Source organism: Chelonia mydas, chromosome 16 (genome assembly GCF_015237465.2).
Source record: "Chelonia mydas isolate rCheMyd1 chromosome 16, rCheMyd1.pri.v2, whole genome shotgun sequence".
In the NCBI taxonomy this organism is placed as follows: Eukaryota; Metazoa; Chordata; order Testudines; family Cheloniidae; genus Chelonia; species Chelonia mydas.
In genome coordinates, this window is record NC_057857.1 from 16119132 (window position 1) to 16135370 (window position 16239).

The 16239-nt window shown below is 53.2% G+C and overlaps 2 protein-coding genes across 10 annotated transcripts in view; one reads left to right on the top strand and one right to left on the bottom strand.

The window, feature by feature from the left end:
• Positions 1–7216, top strand: part of CEL (carboxyl ester lipase) — an 11522-nt gene extending 4306 nt beyond the window's left edge. Inside the window, exons 4-11 of the mRNA XM_043530115.1 lie at positions 251–448; positions 1071–1201; positions 1790–1897; positions 2348–2465; positions 3664–3850; positions 4923–5126; positions 6284–6481; positions 6945–7216. Of these exons, the coding sequence (XP_043386050.1) occupies positions 251–448; positions 1071–1201; positions 1790–1897; positions 2348–2465; positions 3664–3850; positions 4923–5126; positions 6284–6481; positions 6945–7137 (1337 nt within the window). The 3' untranslated portion in view covers positions 7138–7216. The remainder of the gene's footprint in view (positions 1–250; positions 449–1070; positions 1202–1789; positions 1898–2347; positions 2466–3663; positions 3851–4922; positions 5127–6283; positions 6482–6944) is intronic.
• A 921-nt stretch (positions 7217–8137) lies between these two features.
• Positions 8138–16239, bottom strand: part of RALGDS (ral guanine nucleotide dissociation stimulator) — a 98481-nt gene continuing 90379 nt past the window's right edge. For 4 of the 9 annotated variants that reach the window (XM_043530114.1, XM_043530113.1, XM_037879856.2 and 1 more), the window contains 9 exons: positions 15568–15645; positions 15387–15473; positions 15075–15107; positions 14631–14752; positions 13964–14059; positions 13462–13663; positions 12866–13111; positions 12478–12592; positions 8138–10988 (listed from right to left, as the gene is read on the bottom strand). In XM_043530114.1, coding sequence (XP_043386049.1) covers positions 10813–10988; positions 12478–12592; positions 12866–13111; positions 13462–13663; positions 13964–14059; positions 14631–14752; positions 15075–15107; positions 15387–15473; positions 15568–15645 — 1155 coding nt within the window. In that variant the 3' untranslated portion in view covers positions 8138–10812. Of the gene's footprint in view, positions 10989–12477; positions 12593–12865; positions 13112–13410; positions 13664–13963; positions 14060–14630; positions 14753–15074; positions 15108–15386; positions 15474–15567; positions 15646–16239 lie in introns of all 9 variants that reach the window. The other 5 variants (XM_037879860.2, XM_037879859.2, XM_037879855.2 and 2 more) reach the window with 2 other exon arrangements.

Here is a 16239-nt window from a genome sequence, read left to right on the forward strand (position 1 = left end):
AGAGCAAAGTAGCTGAGACCTAAGTCCATTGTCATGATGAATCATCTGCCTGTGTCTATGGCCAGGTGGACCTGGAGTCAGATGTTTCTATATTCACACAAGAGATTGGCTTATGCCTGAGTGAGGCAATACTTGCTGATGAATGGGCCCAACAGGTGGTATCCTGCCTACGTGGCATCAAGGGACTTGGGTTTCATTTGGACAAGGAAGGGCTTTCGTCTGACTCTGTGTGGTCTGTCCCTCCCTGCAGTGTCCACAAATCTGCCGGTGATGATATGGATCTATGGAGGCGGATTCCTCGTGGGAGGTGGGCAGGGCGCTAACTTCCTCGATAACTACCTCTACGACGGCCAGGAGATCGCAGTGCGAGGAAAGGTCATCGTGGTGACCTTCAACTACCGAGTGGGACCGCTGGGGTTCCTCAGCACGGGGGATGCTAGTATTCCAGGTATGGCAGCTACTTCACTTTGCTCCAGAGACCTCTACTCCGCACACGCTGGGGTATCTCCTGCTACCACACTCCCCTCACACAACATACTGAGCTGTCTCGTGTCCTGCCCCCCTCTCACACACACGGACGGCGGGGTGCCACCTTCACTCTGTATAGGGGAGTGTGGCAGAAGAGATCTCTCTCACGGGATGAGAGGGCCTGCGTTTATACTTGGAGCAGAGGCTGCAAGTGGATTGGGTATTTGAGGCACAGCTGGCGTTGGTTAGATGGGTTGGGTACCCACCCAGCACATCTTGTCTCTCCTATCTGACCAGACGGTTAGCAGAGTTAAGATACTGCAGTGATTTCTGTGATAGCTGGGGATAACGTCCACCAGCACAAGATCTTGGTTTCTTTTCAGCATGTGGCATGAGGAGAACATGGGTGTTGAGAGGGAAAAAGCCCTTGTTTGAACGCACAGCTTCACAAAACATATAGACATGAACGCAGGAGCCAGGAACTCCTGAGTTCTAACCCCAGCTCTGATACTGAGCGGAGCTGGGGGCTTTGGGCAGGGTGGGCTTTGAGCCTCACTGCTTCAACTCTCCTCCTTGAAATGTAAATGCCTTCCCTTGGCCAGGTAACTACGGGCTAAAGGACCAGCACATGGCCATTGCGTGGGTGAAGAGAAACATCAAGGCCTTTGGGGGCGACCCAGAAAACATCACCATCTTCGGGGAGTCAGCTGGTGCCGCCAGTGTCTCGTTACAGGTGTGTGATTGCCGCTGGGCCATCATGGGGTTCCTTTTCCCCTCAGTTTTGTGAAGGGTTGAAACTGCCCCATAACAGTTGCTGGTCTTTTCTCACTGCAGGTGCTGTCCCGGGAGTAGGTCCAGCCACAGTGGGTTAATTAACATCCCGTTTTGAGCAGCCCACCCTGATAAAGTAATTGTTTTCCTCACAGCTGCTCTCTCAGCTTTGATTTAGAAATGTCCTTTCTAAACCTTCCAAATCCAGATCTGGAGGGTGCTGCTTTCCCAAGTGATGTCCCACCTTAGGGTTCCCCTACTGTAACAGCATCTCTTTATCTTCAGCCCCAGTTCTGTTCTCCTATAGGGGTTCTTGTACTGCCCTGCTGGCCCTATAGCTGAGCACCTCAGCTGCCTGGTGGTTTAGAAGACTGAGTCCCTGGATTCCTGAGACACTGTAATTGAGACTTGAAAAGAGCTAATGACTTTTGAGTCCCACGTAAAGCCTGGATGGGAGCTGGCGCTCTCTGCCATGGCCGTGCCAGAATACAGAAGGATCTTTTCAGGACTTGATACCAAATAACCTTCTTATTTCTCTTCCATGTTGCAGACACTATCTCCGTACAACAAGGGGCTGATCAAACGAGGCATCAGCCAAAGCGGAGTCGGCCTGTGCCCCTGGGCTATCCAGGAGAACCCTCTCTTCTGGGCTACCAAGGTAAAGTGGACTCCAGAAGTAGGGCAGTGTCCTGAAGCAAGAGTTTCCCAGGGTCTTTGTCAGATTTGAGCCTGGGAGAAGCTGCATGGTAGTTACAGCTCCAGGAGGACAAATGGTGCTCCAGTTGTCCAAGGCCTTTGGATTCAGAGATGCACTGATACTCCCAAGCTGAGGCCAGCTGTCCTGGCCAGACTTCCTGCAGTTAAAGGTCTGTCTTGCATGTGAAAAACTGAGGGTGATTTAATAAGCAGGAGCAGAAGCAAAACCAGAAGTGTTCAGAGCAGGACAATACTCCATAGAGATGGAGACTTGCAAACAAAATCCTCTAGGATTAAAAAGAAACTCCCCCTTTCCCAATGGGTATTAGTTCAGTGCTAATTCCTGGCTGGTTGCGCCAACAATGGCTATGGGTGTAACTACAGGGTGGTTTCTCTCATTCATGTCCCAAAGGTGGCAGAGAAGGTGGGCTGCCCTACGGACAACACCACGGCCATGGGCAACTGCCTCCGGGTCACCGACCCCCAGGCTGTGACGCTGGCCTATCACCTGCCGATGGTCCACCTGCAATGTGAGTCAGTAGGTGCTAGCAGGATGGGAATCAGGGCACTGTGTGTTGCGTGCCCACAGAGCCCAGTCAATGAGCAGATGGGACATTATGTTGATCATTCGATAAGGGAAGATGTCAGCCCCCAGCTCAATAAAGTACATTTTGTACTGACTGGGATTGATCATGCTGGAAAAGATGCCTCTCTCTTCAGCACAGTGGAGCTGCACTACCCAGGTAGCCATGGCATGGCTTAACACAACCTCTGTGTCCCTTGGAGACGGCTGTACTGGCCAGTACTTTACCACACTTTATATTCTGTAAAAAGAAAAGGAGTACTTGTGGCACCTTAGAGACTAACCAGTTTATTTGAGCATGAGCTTTCGTGAGCTACAGCTCACTTCATTGATGAAGTGAGCTGTAGCTCACGAAAGCTCATGCTCAAATAAACTGGTTAGTCTCTAAGGTGCCACAAGTACTCCTTTTCTTTTTACGAATACAGACTAACACGGCTGTTACTCTGAAACCTTTATATTCTGTGAAAGCAGAGAGCAGAATTCAGGAGCAATGCTCAAAAATTGCCACTGCCCTGCAATTTTCAGTTGGGCCACTAGGTGGGGCATATGAGCCAGCAAGACCCACTCTCAGTACAGCTGGTAGGGAAATGTTGTTTGCCAATTCAGTGAATACAGGACTAGCTTTTCACAAGAATGGTTGCTGGCCTGCTGTTTGCACTGCAGCCCCATGTCTGAATCCTCTGCTGCTTGCAGCAGGTGAGCATGGCTGGAACGAACGGAGGAGCTTTCGCTCAGGAGCAAGCCCCACTCTTCTGTAGCCTTGGGTGGGCGAGTTAGCTGACTCTGACACCGCTGTCTGCTGTTTTGCGCCCCCCTGCCACCTTAATGCAGTGTCTGTGATATCTGGCTAAAGCCTGTCTTGTACTATATACTGTATATACCCTGAAGCTCCCTGTGCAAGGCAGCCATAGGGTGTGCTAGGTGAGAGGTCTATAGTATATAGTTATATGCCCACCTTCCACTATGTAACGGGGGAAATTCTGGCCCCTCTGAAGTCAGTGGCAAGACTCCCATTGATGCCAGTGCGGCCAGGATGTCACCCAGAAGCTCCCTGTGCAAAGCAGCTGTCGGCCATGGTAGGCACGAGGGCTGTTGGCTCCTCTCACAGATGTATAGTGGATTTCTGTTTCTGTTCCCTCCTGCAGATCCTCTAGTCTATTACCTCTCTTTCATTCCTGTGGTTGATGGAGATTTCCTCCCAGACCGGCCAGAGAATCTCTTCGCTAACGCTGCAGACATTGACTACATTGCGGGCGTAAACAACATGGACGGGCACTTCTTCGCTGGCTTTGACATGCCTGCTATCAACCGCCCGCTTGTGAAGATCACAGCGTAAGTTGCAGCTGCCCTTAATGGAAAAGCAAGTTGGGCTTTTGTCGAGAAGGGGATAACCAATGAGGAGAGCACCTGAGAACTGGCAATGCAATGACTGGCTTGGGCACCCTGTCAACAACACCAGCACTCCCATAGATCAGGGCTTCTCAAACTGGGTGTCGTAAGATTATTACTTAGGGGGGTTGTGAGCTGTCAGCCTCCACCCCAAACCCTGCTTTATTGCCACCATTTATAATAGTGTTAAATATAAAAAAGTGTTTTTAATATAAAGGGGGGGGTCGCACTCATAAGCTTACTGTGTGAAAGGGGTCACCTATACGAAAGGTTGAGAACCGCTGCAGATCAGGCCTGGGCCAAAATAGCACCTGTTTAGAGCCAGCTTCACTCCTGCCATGTGAAAGGCTAGGGCTGATGTGGCATATGAATGCAATGGCAGGTCAGAGAGCAGTTTCCAAGAGCCAGCCTGGATCTTTGCCTCTTGTATCGTTTAGCCAGGGGCTTAGAAAGGAGAACTCTTCCTTTTTTCCTCCAGCTTTCAAACTACTTTGTGGCTTCTCTCCCCCCACATCTGGGTGGGGGCTTTTGGGTCCCTCACCTGTCAGACATCCTGCGTTCCAGAAAGCAAAAGTTTCTTGGCTTCATGAGTAGCGTGTAAAGAACAAGGCTGACTCAGTGGGCAACAGTTGTACCAAGTCACTGGGCACAAGGACCTCTATAGAACAGTATTCTAGAGGGCTCCAAATCCCCCTGGCTCCTTCCTGCTCTTTGGGAAGGGAAAAGGGATAGAAAATTGAGATGCTGAATCCCTCGGAGCCAGGAACTGAACCCAGGCAGGGCTGGAAGTGAAAGTCACGTTCACCAGCTACACCAAGCTTAGCTTCCAGCTGTCTTCCCAGGCTGAGCTACCAGTTGTGAGTCACAGGATGATGGTAACCTGCAGTCACCCTTGAGCTGGATTTACAGTGGCAGCCTACTGCCTGAAGGTATCTCATCTATACCACCAAGATCTATTGCTTTGAGCACTGAGCTCAGAACCAGGACCTAGTTAAGATGTTTTGTGTCTTTTCAGAGATGAGGTCTACAACCTGGTGCAGGGGCTGACTCTACAGAAGGGAGTGCAGGCCGCAAATGCCGCATTCTCCCTATACAGCCAGTTGTGGAATGACAAACCTGACCAGGAGGTCATGAAAAGGACAGTGGTGGACCTGGAGACAGACTACCTCTTCCTGAGTCCCACGCAGCAGGCACTTGCTCTGCATAATGCGAACGCTAGGTGAGTCAGAGAGGGTTGTGATGGGCCCAGAGGCAGAGTCTGTGATTCAGCTACTTTACTCATGGTTTAAATCAGCGAGCTGGAAACAGTCACTGGAATCTTGTTTTGCTCTTTATTTTCCTAAAGAAAGGTTGATTCTCATTGCTTGGTAGCCACTCAAACCTGTTGAATTGTAGTAAATTAAGTGTAAAGGTTCTCTTGCTACCCAGGAGGTTACACCATAGCTCAAAGCAATAGTTTAGCTTAATTTTTACTTAAATGCATGGGTAACCATTTTCTAATCTACTAGATGAATATTTTTACTTGTGTCAAGCTGCATTTGGATGGAAACTGAAATTTTATTAAATGCACAGAACCAGGATTTTAAAATAAGCTACTGTAAATAACATGGTTTGTATTAAAGTATCAACTGTAGTTAGTTAATTGAACTGATTATTTCTGGTCACTGTTGTCTTTCAAAAGTTTAGACCTCATTTTTAGTCATATGGGAAAACAAGCATTCCTGCTTTTGCAACTCCCGGTCAGTTTCTCAACTTTGATTGAGCTAGTCATTGAGCTGTGTCAGCTGAAAAAATAAATTCTTTCTGCACCTGCAGAAGAGGCTACTGCTGTCAAAAACTGGATTAGCCCCTCAACTCTGGTTCTAGGGGCTCAGCCAGTGACTTGATTACCTTTAACACTTTGGGAGCAAATATGTACTGCTTAATATTTTTTATTTAATTTAAATGATTAATAGGTTATAGTAAATTTAAGCCTTAATAATGTATCTTCATTCCAAATTAGGTTTTTTCTATTTAAAAATAAACCTACATTTTAAAAATCATTGATTTTTATCCACCCTACGAGTAGGTTCGTGACTCAGTTCAGCCACGAATGTGTCTTTGTGGGGTCAAATACTTTTACTCACAGGGCCCAGAAAACATTTAAAGATTCCCATGGAAACAGGTTTTATAAAAAAAAAAAATTGTACGGCTCAAGTCAAGGTGGCCAAGGTAAAATTGAAGGGCAAGTATTTGTAATATGATTTTAACCTGACAGTGCATGGATCTTGCGAGACCAAACCTCTTCCAGTGCCAATACTGTCTGACTTTGTGCATAGGGAGTAATGCTGGTGCAGATCCTCTTCACTTGCTGAGAATCTATTTTGGTTTGTGTAGGAATGCCAAGACTTACTCCTATGTGTTCTCCCAGCCTTCTCGAATGCCTGTGTACCCCAGCTGGGTAGGGGCAGACCACGCAGATGACCTTCAATATGTCTTTGGGAAACCCTTCAGCACCCCACTGGGCTACTGGCCTAAGCACAGGACCGTCTCAAAGGCCTTGATAGCTTATTGGACCAACTTTGCCAGAACTGGGTAAGGAACTCAGCCTGTGTGGGGCAATGCCCTGCCAGTTGCACAGCTTGATGCAAAATTCCAGTGAGCAATCTTCCCACAGCAGGGGGGGAATCTGTCACACCTGCAGCACCCACCCACATGTAGGTGGCCCCTAGATCTCCTAGAGCAGAGATTGCACTAGGTCCCCCTGCTATAGGGGAATGGCAAACACACTGACCTGGGATCTTGAGTTGAACGTGATGGTGAGGTAGTGATGTTCCAGCATAAACCTGGGTGTGCACCGTGGCAGTTCACTGTACTAACAAACATTTCTCTGCCCAGCAGCCCCATGACAGCTAACCCCAAGGTTTAGGTCTAGCTCCTCGAAAGGTGTGCAGGCAAGTGCTTCCCTCTCCCAGGTTTATAGGCCATTAGAAAGGCAGGGCTGTGAGCCCCTTGGCAGCTTTGCATTTAATACCAGCTGTTTTGTCTGCTTTTTCAGTGACCCCAACAAAGGGGAGTCTACTGTGCCCATTGGGTGGATACCCTACACTCAGGAGGAGAGCTTCTACCTCGAAATCAACAGCGACATCAACTATGATTCGGTGAAGCAAGGTCTGAGAGCCTCCTACGTGCAGTTCTGGAATACGACCTACCAGAGCCTGCCCGACCTTTCTTTACCTTTCCTGGATTAGAGCCAGGCCAGCAAACCAATTCTGTAAAAAAACAACTCCTCCTCGCCAAATTCTGATTAAATGCTTGTTTCTGGCTGCACCTCCTGGCCTCTTCCGGTCTACTTATTGCAACAGAATTTTCCCTAAGAACATTCAGAGCTGGTGGGAGAGGGGGGTGGCATCAAATTTAGTGGGCAGTTTTGTTCTGTGAAAAATATACCTGGTGGCACCTGTTGCATGGAGCCATTCATCAAACCTGCATCATCATCTTGACCTAGTAAATTGCTCTTCATGTAAAGGTCAAACCTTGCACAGAGAGACTTCAAAGGAGTTGCTTGAAATGGGGGTCTTTCATAAAGCTGTCACTGACTGACAATTCTCGGCAACAGAAGAGCCCTGTTTAGAAAGCTGGCTGCTTCTCCTGCACTACACCCGATGAGATCAATTCACTAACGCTACTTGGCCCTAAGCCTTCATGCAGGCATGGTGCTAACCCTACTAAAATCTCTATTACCATATTAACTAGATATTTAGCCCTGTTTTACAGATGGGGAACTGGGGCCCAGCATGTTGCTGACTTACCCCAGAATGTGGTAGAGCTACGACCAGCTGTCAGGTCCTGACCCTCCTCCTTTGCTCTCGCTGCGGGATTCAGTGGCCTAATGCAATGCTACTTCAGTGCTGGAAACCTGGGGTCCAGTCTGTTTAGGTGAGAAGTAGATAGTTTGCTGACATCAATCCAGCAGGGCCATCTCTGCTCCCATCTGAAAGAGCAGACCTGCTAGTAATAGAAAAAACACAGTGACTCAAATCCTGTCAATTGCCTCAGGGCCTCACTCTTTTCCTAGCAATAAAATGTCACTCACTCACTCAAGCAATCACTGCAGGCATCAGTCCCTCCCAGCTCCTCTTTTGGCTGGTGAGAAGCCCAGGGCTTCACAGGAACAGCACCAGCCTTTGTCCTTTCCCCATTTTTGTGGTAGGCCAGCACCTGAGGACAAACTGCATAGAGCCTCCTGGCTGTGACATTTGCACATTGGTATTTTATTGCAAAGACTAATTACATTGCTGTGTACATGTCACACCGCTCAGTGTGCTCCTTCATTGAAGTTGTGTTACAAAATACATACATATAATACATCCAGCTTCAGTGATCACATATACACCGGGGCGAGCTGAGCCCACCTGGAAAGACAGGGAAGTTGACCCTGCCCTGCCTTTAATTTCAGGAGTGGGCACAGGTGTTCAGGCACAGAGCAGTACAAAAGCTGAGCAGGCAGCTGTCCAGTGGAGAGGGCAGTGGGGGTGGGGTCAGTTTGTGAGTGTGTGGGGTGCAGGGGTGTTCACATTCTCATAGGGAGTTAAGGGAATATTTCACAGTGACAGTTCACCCTGTAGGATCCTCTGGAGCCAGGGCGCCCCCACAAGACAGTAGCGTTTAGGCACTTTCTGCCACAGCGTAGTGTAGGGTAAGGGAACGCCCTAGGCTTGCAGGCTGGCCATGCTGGCTGATCTGCAGAGAGTCCTTGCGTGGAGGTGAAGGATCTCTTCCTCCCAGCCTCCCCTGATAGTATAATACTCCTCAGGTAAGGAGGGGACAGGTTCAGCTGCCTGGCGGAAGCTGGAGAGGTTTGGTTTGCAGCACAGCCGTGCAGTCGCTCGTTCAGCCTCCAGCGGAGGAGGTCCAGCTTGTTAAGTGCTGTGCCTGGCAAAGGGGCCACTGAGACACAGGTGGTAGCAGGAGCAGCTCTGGTGCTGTAGGCAGGCCATGGAGAGAGGAGGGGCTCCTGCTTCAAGGAGGCCATGGCTCCCTTCATGTGCAGGAGCTGGGGGGCGGAGGAGGGAAGGAGAGGAGAGAGATTATTTCCTGAAGCTTAGGCCCATGCAGATGCATGAACAAATGCCCTTTACAAAGTGCCCAGGCCAGACCCCAAAGCAGCAACACTCCAGAGTGACAGGCCCAAGGCCCTGCTAGGAGTTACTAACCCAACCGAGAAGCAGCTGCTAGAGACAGAAGTGGGGTGGAAGAGAGCAGGCAGGTCCCGGGAAAGGTCAGCATGCGCTGGATACAGTCGTGCTGGGATAAGAGCTTCCCTCCACATGCTCCCCGCAGCTTGACACTACCTCTACATACCTCTGTCTTAGCTTTCCTCCCTGCGTGGCCCAAGTCACAGCACAGATGAGACATGCAGGTCAGGTGGCAACTTCCAACAGGGTCCTACAGAACTGGCTCCTAAGAGACAGAGCTCCCAGGGACTAGCACTCCTACAGGCTTGTTCAGGAAAGGTCCTGTCTGCTCCCAGAGCTGGCAGGCACACCAGCATTGCTACAATGGGCAGGGGCATGGGCATAAACAGGAAAGGGCTTGAGGAGCTCCAGGAACAAAGAGCCCCCACTGTGAGTGTTTTGTTCAGTGATTTAAAAAACTCCGCTTTTTCTCTCCCCTGCTGAAGCAATTCCCTGTTAGTGATAAAGAAACAAAGGGGACGTGGAAAAGTTTCCACTCCTGCACACAACAGAAGGCAGCCATTACAAAGATGGCTCCCAGCAACTTTAAAGACAAGCAGGGGGCGGGGAGGGGTTAGTAAAAATGTACACATTTGACAGTCCTATTTACAACCAATAAATATTGAAAAAGATTCAGTAAACATCAGGGGTTTGTTTTTACAAAAGTTTGCTCACACCCCTCCTCCATTTCATTGTCAAATGTTTAAAAAAGTCTTTGTAAAGCCCAATGTAAGTGGCACTTTCTGGCGGCTGGGTGGATGGAGCCCAGGGCTGTTAGCCCCACCTGGCTGCTCCTCTCCCACCCAACCAAAAAGAAAGTCTCTATTTACAGACATTTGTACAGAAGTTGGCTCCGCTCCTCCTGGCTCAGATGGCAGTTCCGGCTGGGTATTTTTTGCCGACGAAGAGACACTGGCATTTGATCTTTGGTGCAGGTTTGAAAGTGACAGAGCACTGGAGGGACACGGGAGTCCAACCCAGAGGATCAGTAGAAAGAAAAAGCAGCCTTGCAGAGCTGAGTCGTCAAAGCCACCGGCCAGGTCATCACACCAAGGATGCCCCACCGATCCTGTGGAGCAGCAGCTGCGTGGTTTCCAGTTTCGTGTCCCTAGGGGAATGGTCCAGAGGCAAAGTGCAGCTCCCCAGGGGCAGGTGGGAGATGCAAAATGGTCATGCTGCCAGTTTACCCCAGAAGTGGAATGAGGGACCTGGAGGGAAAGCAGCTTCAGGGCCCGACTCAGCACAGGAGGGGATACACCCCGTTGGAGAGGGACAGCTCAGCTCTTTCGCTCCAGGGAGTCCGCTAAAACTCCCTGCATGTGCCCCCCCTGCAGGTAGGTGAAGGGGGCCCTTGGCAAGTAGTCCTCTCCTCCGCTCTTTGACAGAAGGCACCTAAGGCAGAGAGGCAGGGCCCAGCTCGGGGCGACCCGACGGCCACAGCAGCGTCACGCATTGGAAGGAGTTAAAAACCCAGCCTGCGTGTAGGAGAGCGCCCGGCTCGGAACGCAGGGTTCCACTGAGAGGCCACAGCCACACCCGCCCATGCAGCTCCAGGAGAGCGACACCCTTCCTCGCGGGTCAGGCTGGCTCACCTCACCCAGGCCGGGTGGCGTTAAGATAGACCAGCAGCCAGGCCCAGAGCAGGCTGCCCTCGAAGCCCAGTCAGCGAGGGGCGCAGCCCAGCCATGGCTAGAAGATGCCCTTGGCAATCTTCAGGCCCTTCTGCTTCATCCTGGGCAGGGTGGAGCTGGAGCCGTGCTTGATCTTCACGCCCTTGGAGAAGCCCCTCTTCTTTAGCACAAAGTCGTAGTTGGCGGCAGAGTTCATGGCGTAGAAGACGTTGGCGTTGTCAGGGATCTTCAGCTCTGCAAGGAGAGTTCAGTTAAGTCACCCACGGGCTCCGGCTGCCTTCGCGGAAGGGGAAGGACACGTAGCCAGGAGCCGAGGTAGAGTAAGGCTGGGACTGCACAGGGTGAGCCCCTGGGTCCTAGCCCCAACTCTGCCGCCGACTCACATTTAACTTTGGCCGAGTGCTGCAGCCTCGGCAGGACGGAGATGGTGCTCACCTCCCTGACAGACAGGAGAGCGGCATGGGGCTGCCTCAGCTACTGGGAGGATCACAGGGAATCTCTCTGGCTCCAGAGCATCTGGGAGGGAGGGCCCATTTTACAGGTGGGGGAACTGAGGCCCACAGACTACACAACTTGCCCAAGGTCTAACAAGAAGTCTGTGGTGGAGAGGGAACAGGATCTGCGTCTCCAGCAGCCCAGGCTGGTACCCTAAGCCCCGGGCCATCCTTTCTTTTACGACTCTAGGGGAACTTTCTCCCCAGGAAGTGATGGCAGAAGCAGCTCCAGTAGCTCCTTCCCTGGGGGGCACATCCCCTCGAAGGAGTTGTGGACAGCTCCATCTAAGGTTCTGCCTACACAGCAGCTGCCAGATGTACACAGGCTAGTTCTACTCAGGCTCCTGTGCTGAAATAGCGTAGCCCCAGCAGCTGGGGTTAGCCACCCGACTACAGCCCTACGAGAGAGCTCTGGTCTATCCTCGGGTCACCAGCCCAATTCCCTGGCTGCGCAGCTGCAGTGCTGGCTGCTGTTTTCATAGATCTCAAGCTCAGAAGGGATTGTTGTGACCATCTAATCTGACCTCCTGTAGAGCACAGACCTTCCCTAAAATAAATCCCAGGGCAGATCTTTTAGAAACATCCACTCTTGTTCTGAAAACTGTTCGTGCTGGAGAATCCACCTGACCCTGGGTAAATTGTTCCAATGGTTCATTTCTCTCCCCGTTAAAAGTTTAGGCCTTATTTTAGGGCACTAGCACATGTAATTCCTAGCTCAGCGAGACATACACTTCCCAGCTTCTGTGTAGACATACCCCAGTGTAACATGGGCAGCTCAGGCGACGAGGGACACCAGAAGGCCCTAGGAATGGGGGACCGCGTCAGACAAAACATGTGTCAGACCCAAAACGTCACAAAGTTCAGAATGGCTCCATTAGCTTCCCCACCCCAATTCTGCAGGGCCTGGTCCCAGCTGGCCTGGGAGAAGCAGCAAACACCGGGACAGCTCATTCCTCTCAGCGGCTTCTGCAGCTGGGTGGTGCAGAGCTAAGGGCTCGGGCTAAGCATCCCAGCGGCAGGACGCTCTAGTCTCCCTTGGCCAGCAGAGGTGTCTTTGAACTGCCCAAGGGCCCCTGCTCGCACAGGGCGCTGTGAGGGCACGCTCCATCTCATGATAGGGGCAGAAGTCTGGGGTGACAGCCCCATACCGAAGGGGAGAGGAAGTGAAGGATACTGTGGGGGGCAGTTAATAATGCCAGAGGCAGGGTCCCAGCAGAACCCCGAGGTACCTCTTTCCTCTGAGATGATCTGAACGAGCTCGTAGTCTTCCGGCCGGTCCCCGTCCAGGTTGTGTTTGGCCATAGCCTTGCGAATCACCACTGGGGTCTTATCCTGGCTCGTCACCTGGAAGGGGAGAGTGCTCATCAATCCAGGGATCAGGGACAAGGACCCAGAAGTGGCTGCCAGGCCTAAGACAGATCCCATGCCCCCCTGCTTGTTAGTTCAGCAGCAATCGCCCTCTGTCCTTCCCGCTGCAAGCTCCGCCAGGAGGTGCTGTGAGGATCAAACACCTGCCTCAGAAGGCTCTGGGATTGGGCACGCTGCAGACTCTCCCCAGGATGCGCTAGCCCAGACTAGCCCCCTCCCCCGGATGCGCTGCGGGTACCCAGTGCTCACCAGGATGCTTTTGTACATGTTGCCATTGTCCACGGCCAGGCTGACCCGGATGATGCAGCAGTCATCAATCTGCTGGTTGTAGAGGGGGAGGGAGAGGGAGGAGTAGCTGGAGATGCCCGAGACGGAGCGCTTGTGGGTGCGCGAGGCCGTCACCGGGGTGGAGGAGACCGAGGAGGAGGAGGCACTGCTGGAGCCAGAGCCGATCCCCGACGTGTCCAGGGAGGAGAGTGAGGTGCATTCCCAAAACTGGGGGGAAGGAGGGACAAGCACCGGCTTCAGCAACTCCATCCAGAGAGGAAAGGGGGTGTCTCCCCCAACCGCACCCCCAGGGCCAGGAGGGGAGGGGGGGTTCTGCTCAAGGGAGTTACAGCCACAGCGGGGGGGCAGGGAATTCCCAATGACAACCCCCACTCATGCCTTGGACGGGAGGGATGGAAGAAGAGGGGCTCAGCCTCCCATCTGCTCCAGGTTAGAACCAGCCTTTAGGAGACGCGTGGGGGGAACCCCCACCCCCCAGGGCAGAGGCGGGGCTGCAATGGGCGCACCTGGCTCCTGATCGCCTGGGTGCGAGGAGAGCCCAGCGAGCTGCCCCGTACCTTCTTCTCCTGGCAGTCGGGGGACTCGGGGATGAAGCTGATGTTGATTTCCTCCACGTCGGAGCTGCTGGAGCCAGCCGAGGTGACGCTGACCGAGTCGGCCGTGTCCCCGCTGCACAGGTACTGCCCGCACTTGAGCTGGTCGAAGGATTTGGAATGGGAGCTGCCGCTAGTGCAGGGCTCGGCGCTCGGCACCTGCCGGCTGCAGGACGGGGGAGACAGATACGGTCAGGAAGGAACAAAGCGGACATGCACCGTGCAGCCGGGGCACCTGCCCCATCCCCCCCAGCTCGGCCATCGCCCCTTACTCCCGGCCCATGGCGCCCTTCGCTGCTGTGGCTGGTTTCACCCACAGCACTTGGGTCAAGAGCGGGGGGCTGGGGGGTGACATGCCAGCCAGCAGTTACCCAAATACCACCCCCCACGGCTTGGCCTGGCCGCTAGCTCTGGGCAGCCCGTCTCTGCTCGGGGCCCTGGTGAGAAGGGGAGCAGGGAGACTCACTCGCTCCATCGCTTGATGATGCCTGTGTTTTTCTTTGCCTTCAGCGTGTTGCTGGCCGACTCGGACAGGGGCTCGATCTCACATGAGAGGCTATAGCTAGGAGAGGGGAAGAGAGCAGAGATTCAGTCAGGTGAGGCTAGGGTCCCCCTCCAGAGCTAGCCATGTTAACAGTGCAGGGGAGGGAACGGATTGGAGCCCACCCGCAGCACTAGGGCGACCGCAGGTTTCTGACAGCCTCAGGAATTGGGGTGCAAGGTGGGGTCGTGGTCCAAGTCCTGGGGTTTCAGCCTGGAAACCGAAGAGCAGGGAAGCTACAGGTGTTTAGACACCCCCTGTTCTGGGGGAGTCAGTCTGCAGGGTCACCAACCCTGCACCCCTTTCCCAGTGCCAGATTCGCCCAGTGTGCTGGGGTTCGCAGGGAGGCTGCTCAGAGCAGCGCACAGTGGAGGGGACAGAGCAACGGGCCTAAGGGCTCAGCCGCAGATTTTCAGCAGCCTGGATCTGAAGGAGACAAAGGGTCCCTCTATGGGTCCAGGCAGCAGAGCGTCACAGAGGGAGGGTGAGCAGCAGAACAGCCCACGCTCTGGAGGCCCATCCAGAGGAGGAAGGTGCTGGGTCCCTGCAGAGGGACCGGTAGCTAAAGCCCCTGGCTCCGGGCCCAGCTCACCTTTCAGCCTCGCTCAGCCGCTCCACGCCATGGAACCACTCCACGAAGCGATCCTCCTGCGTGAAGCTGTAGTTGTTGCAGGCCGACTGGAGCAGCTTGATCTGGGCAATGACTTCAAACTCCTGCAGGGAGCCGAGGCAGAGACAGAATGAGGCCCGCTCCTACTGGCTGACCAGACCCCCAGACTCCTGCCCCATGAGGTAGGGGTGTGTGTCTTAGACGGGCACCATACATGGAATCACAGAGCCCCAGGGCTGACCAGACCCCCAGCCCTCCCCCAGAGCCAGCTACTGAAGCCTCAGTGCTACAGACTGCAGAATGAGGGAGCCCAACTGCGCTGGGGTATCTGCAGGACCCCAGCTGCCTGGATGCACAAAGTCAGCCCCTTCCTCTAACCCAGGTCTGCTCAAGCTGAAAGCTCGGCTGTACGTGAACACCTCTCACCTTCCTTCTCTTCTCAAAGTTGATCAGCCCCCCCTGAAAGACAGAAATCAAACAAAGGTTACAGGGAACCTGCAAGCAACGGTTCCCACAGCCGCCAATAACCCCTCCCCCTGGGAACCGATCCCGCAGAGCAAGACAGGCGAGGCCTTGCATCACGCTAGGGGGCAGCGTGAGTTCAGTAATGTACCCATGAGTCTCACCATGCAGGGATCCAGCCCTTTATTTTCAGCCACAGCCTCCCTCGGCCAGTTTCTTGGAGCTCCAGGGCTCAGTGAGGGAAGCCAGGCAGAGGGGGGGGGGGGGGGTACTTACATCCAGGAAGTCTTTCATGGCAGTATCCAGCATCACTAGGTCTGTGAGGAAGGTGCCCAGGTAGGGAATGGTGCCCTGCATCACGCCCTGGAAAAGGAGAGAGAGCCGGGGTGAGCCCCACACAAGCGACGGCCGCAGAGCTCTGAGTGAGCTACCAGCAACGGGCGGCCACGCCACTCACCATCTCCCGCTGCTGCTGCTGCCGTTTCTGGGCCCTCTTCGGGTTGATCTCCAGGGTGGCGAATTTGGACGTCCCCTCCTGGATTGGTGGGAAGACGACACAGGTTGGCTTATTGATCTAACGTCCCTGCTAGAGGCTCTCCTTGATCGCTAAGATCAGGCCTCCCGGGGCAAGAATTCAGACAGTGCTTTGCAAACCCTGGGTAAGTCCCATTCCCTGCCTTGCAGCTCATGCTGTCAGACAGAAATTCAGGTGCCCCACCCAGGCAGGGTTACAGAAGTGCCACCCACCTGCTGAGGGGCAAAGGGCTTGTCTACGTGGGAGACTTTTCTGGTGCAGAATTAGACCAGCACAGTTAAGCTGCTACAGTTCTACTGGCACAACTCCCCCTGCGGACACACTTATCCCAGACGAAGAGTGGCTTTTTCTGGCTCATCTTAAACAGTGCTGCCCACTGCACAGAGCACTGGACTGGGACGCAAGAGACCTGGTTTTCTGTTCCCACCTCTCCCACTGGCCTGCTAGGTGACCTCAGGCACATTTCACCTGTAGCTCTCAAACCGAGGCACAGAGGGGAAGTGCTAGATAAAGAGCCGGGTATTATTATTAAACAGCTTCCAAAGCGACATTCGCTCAAGTGAAACCAGGCCCTCTTCTACCGGAACAGGAGCG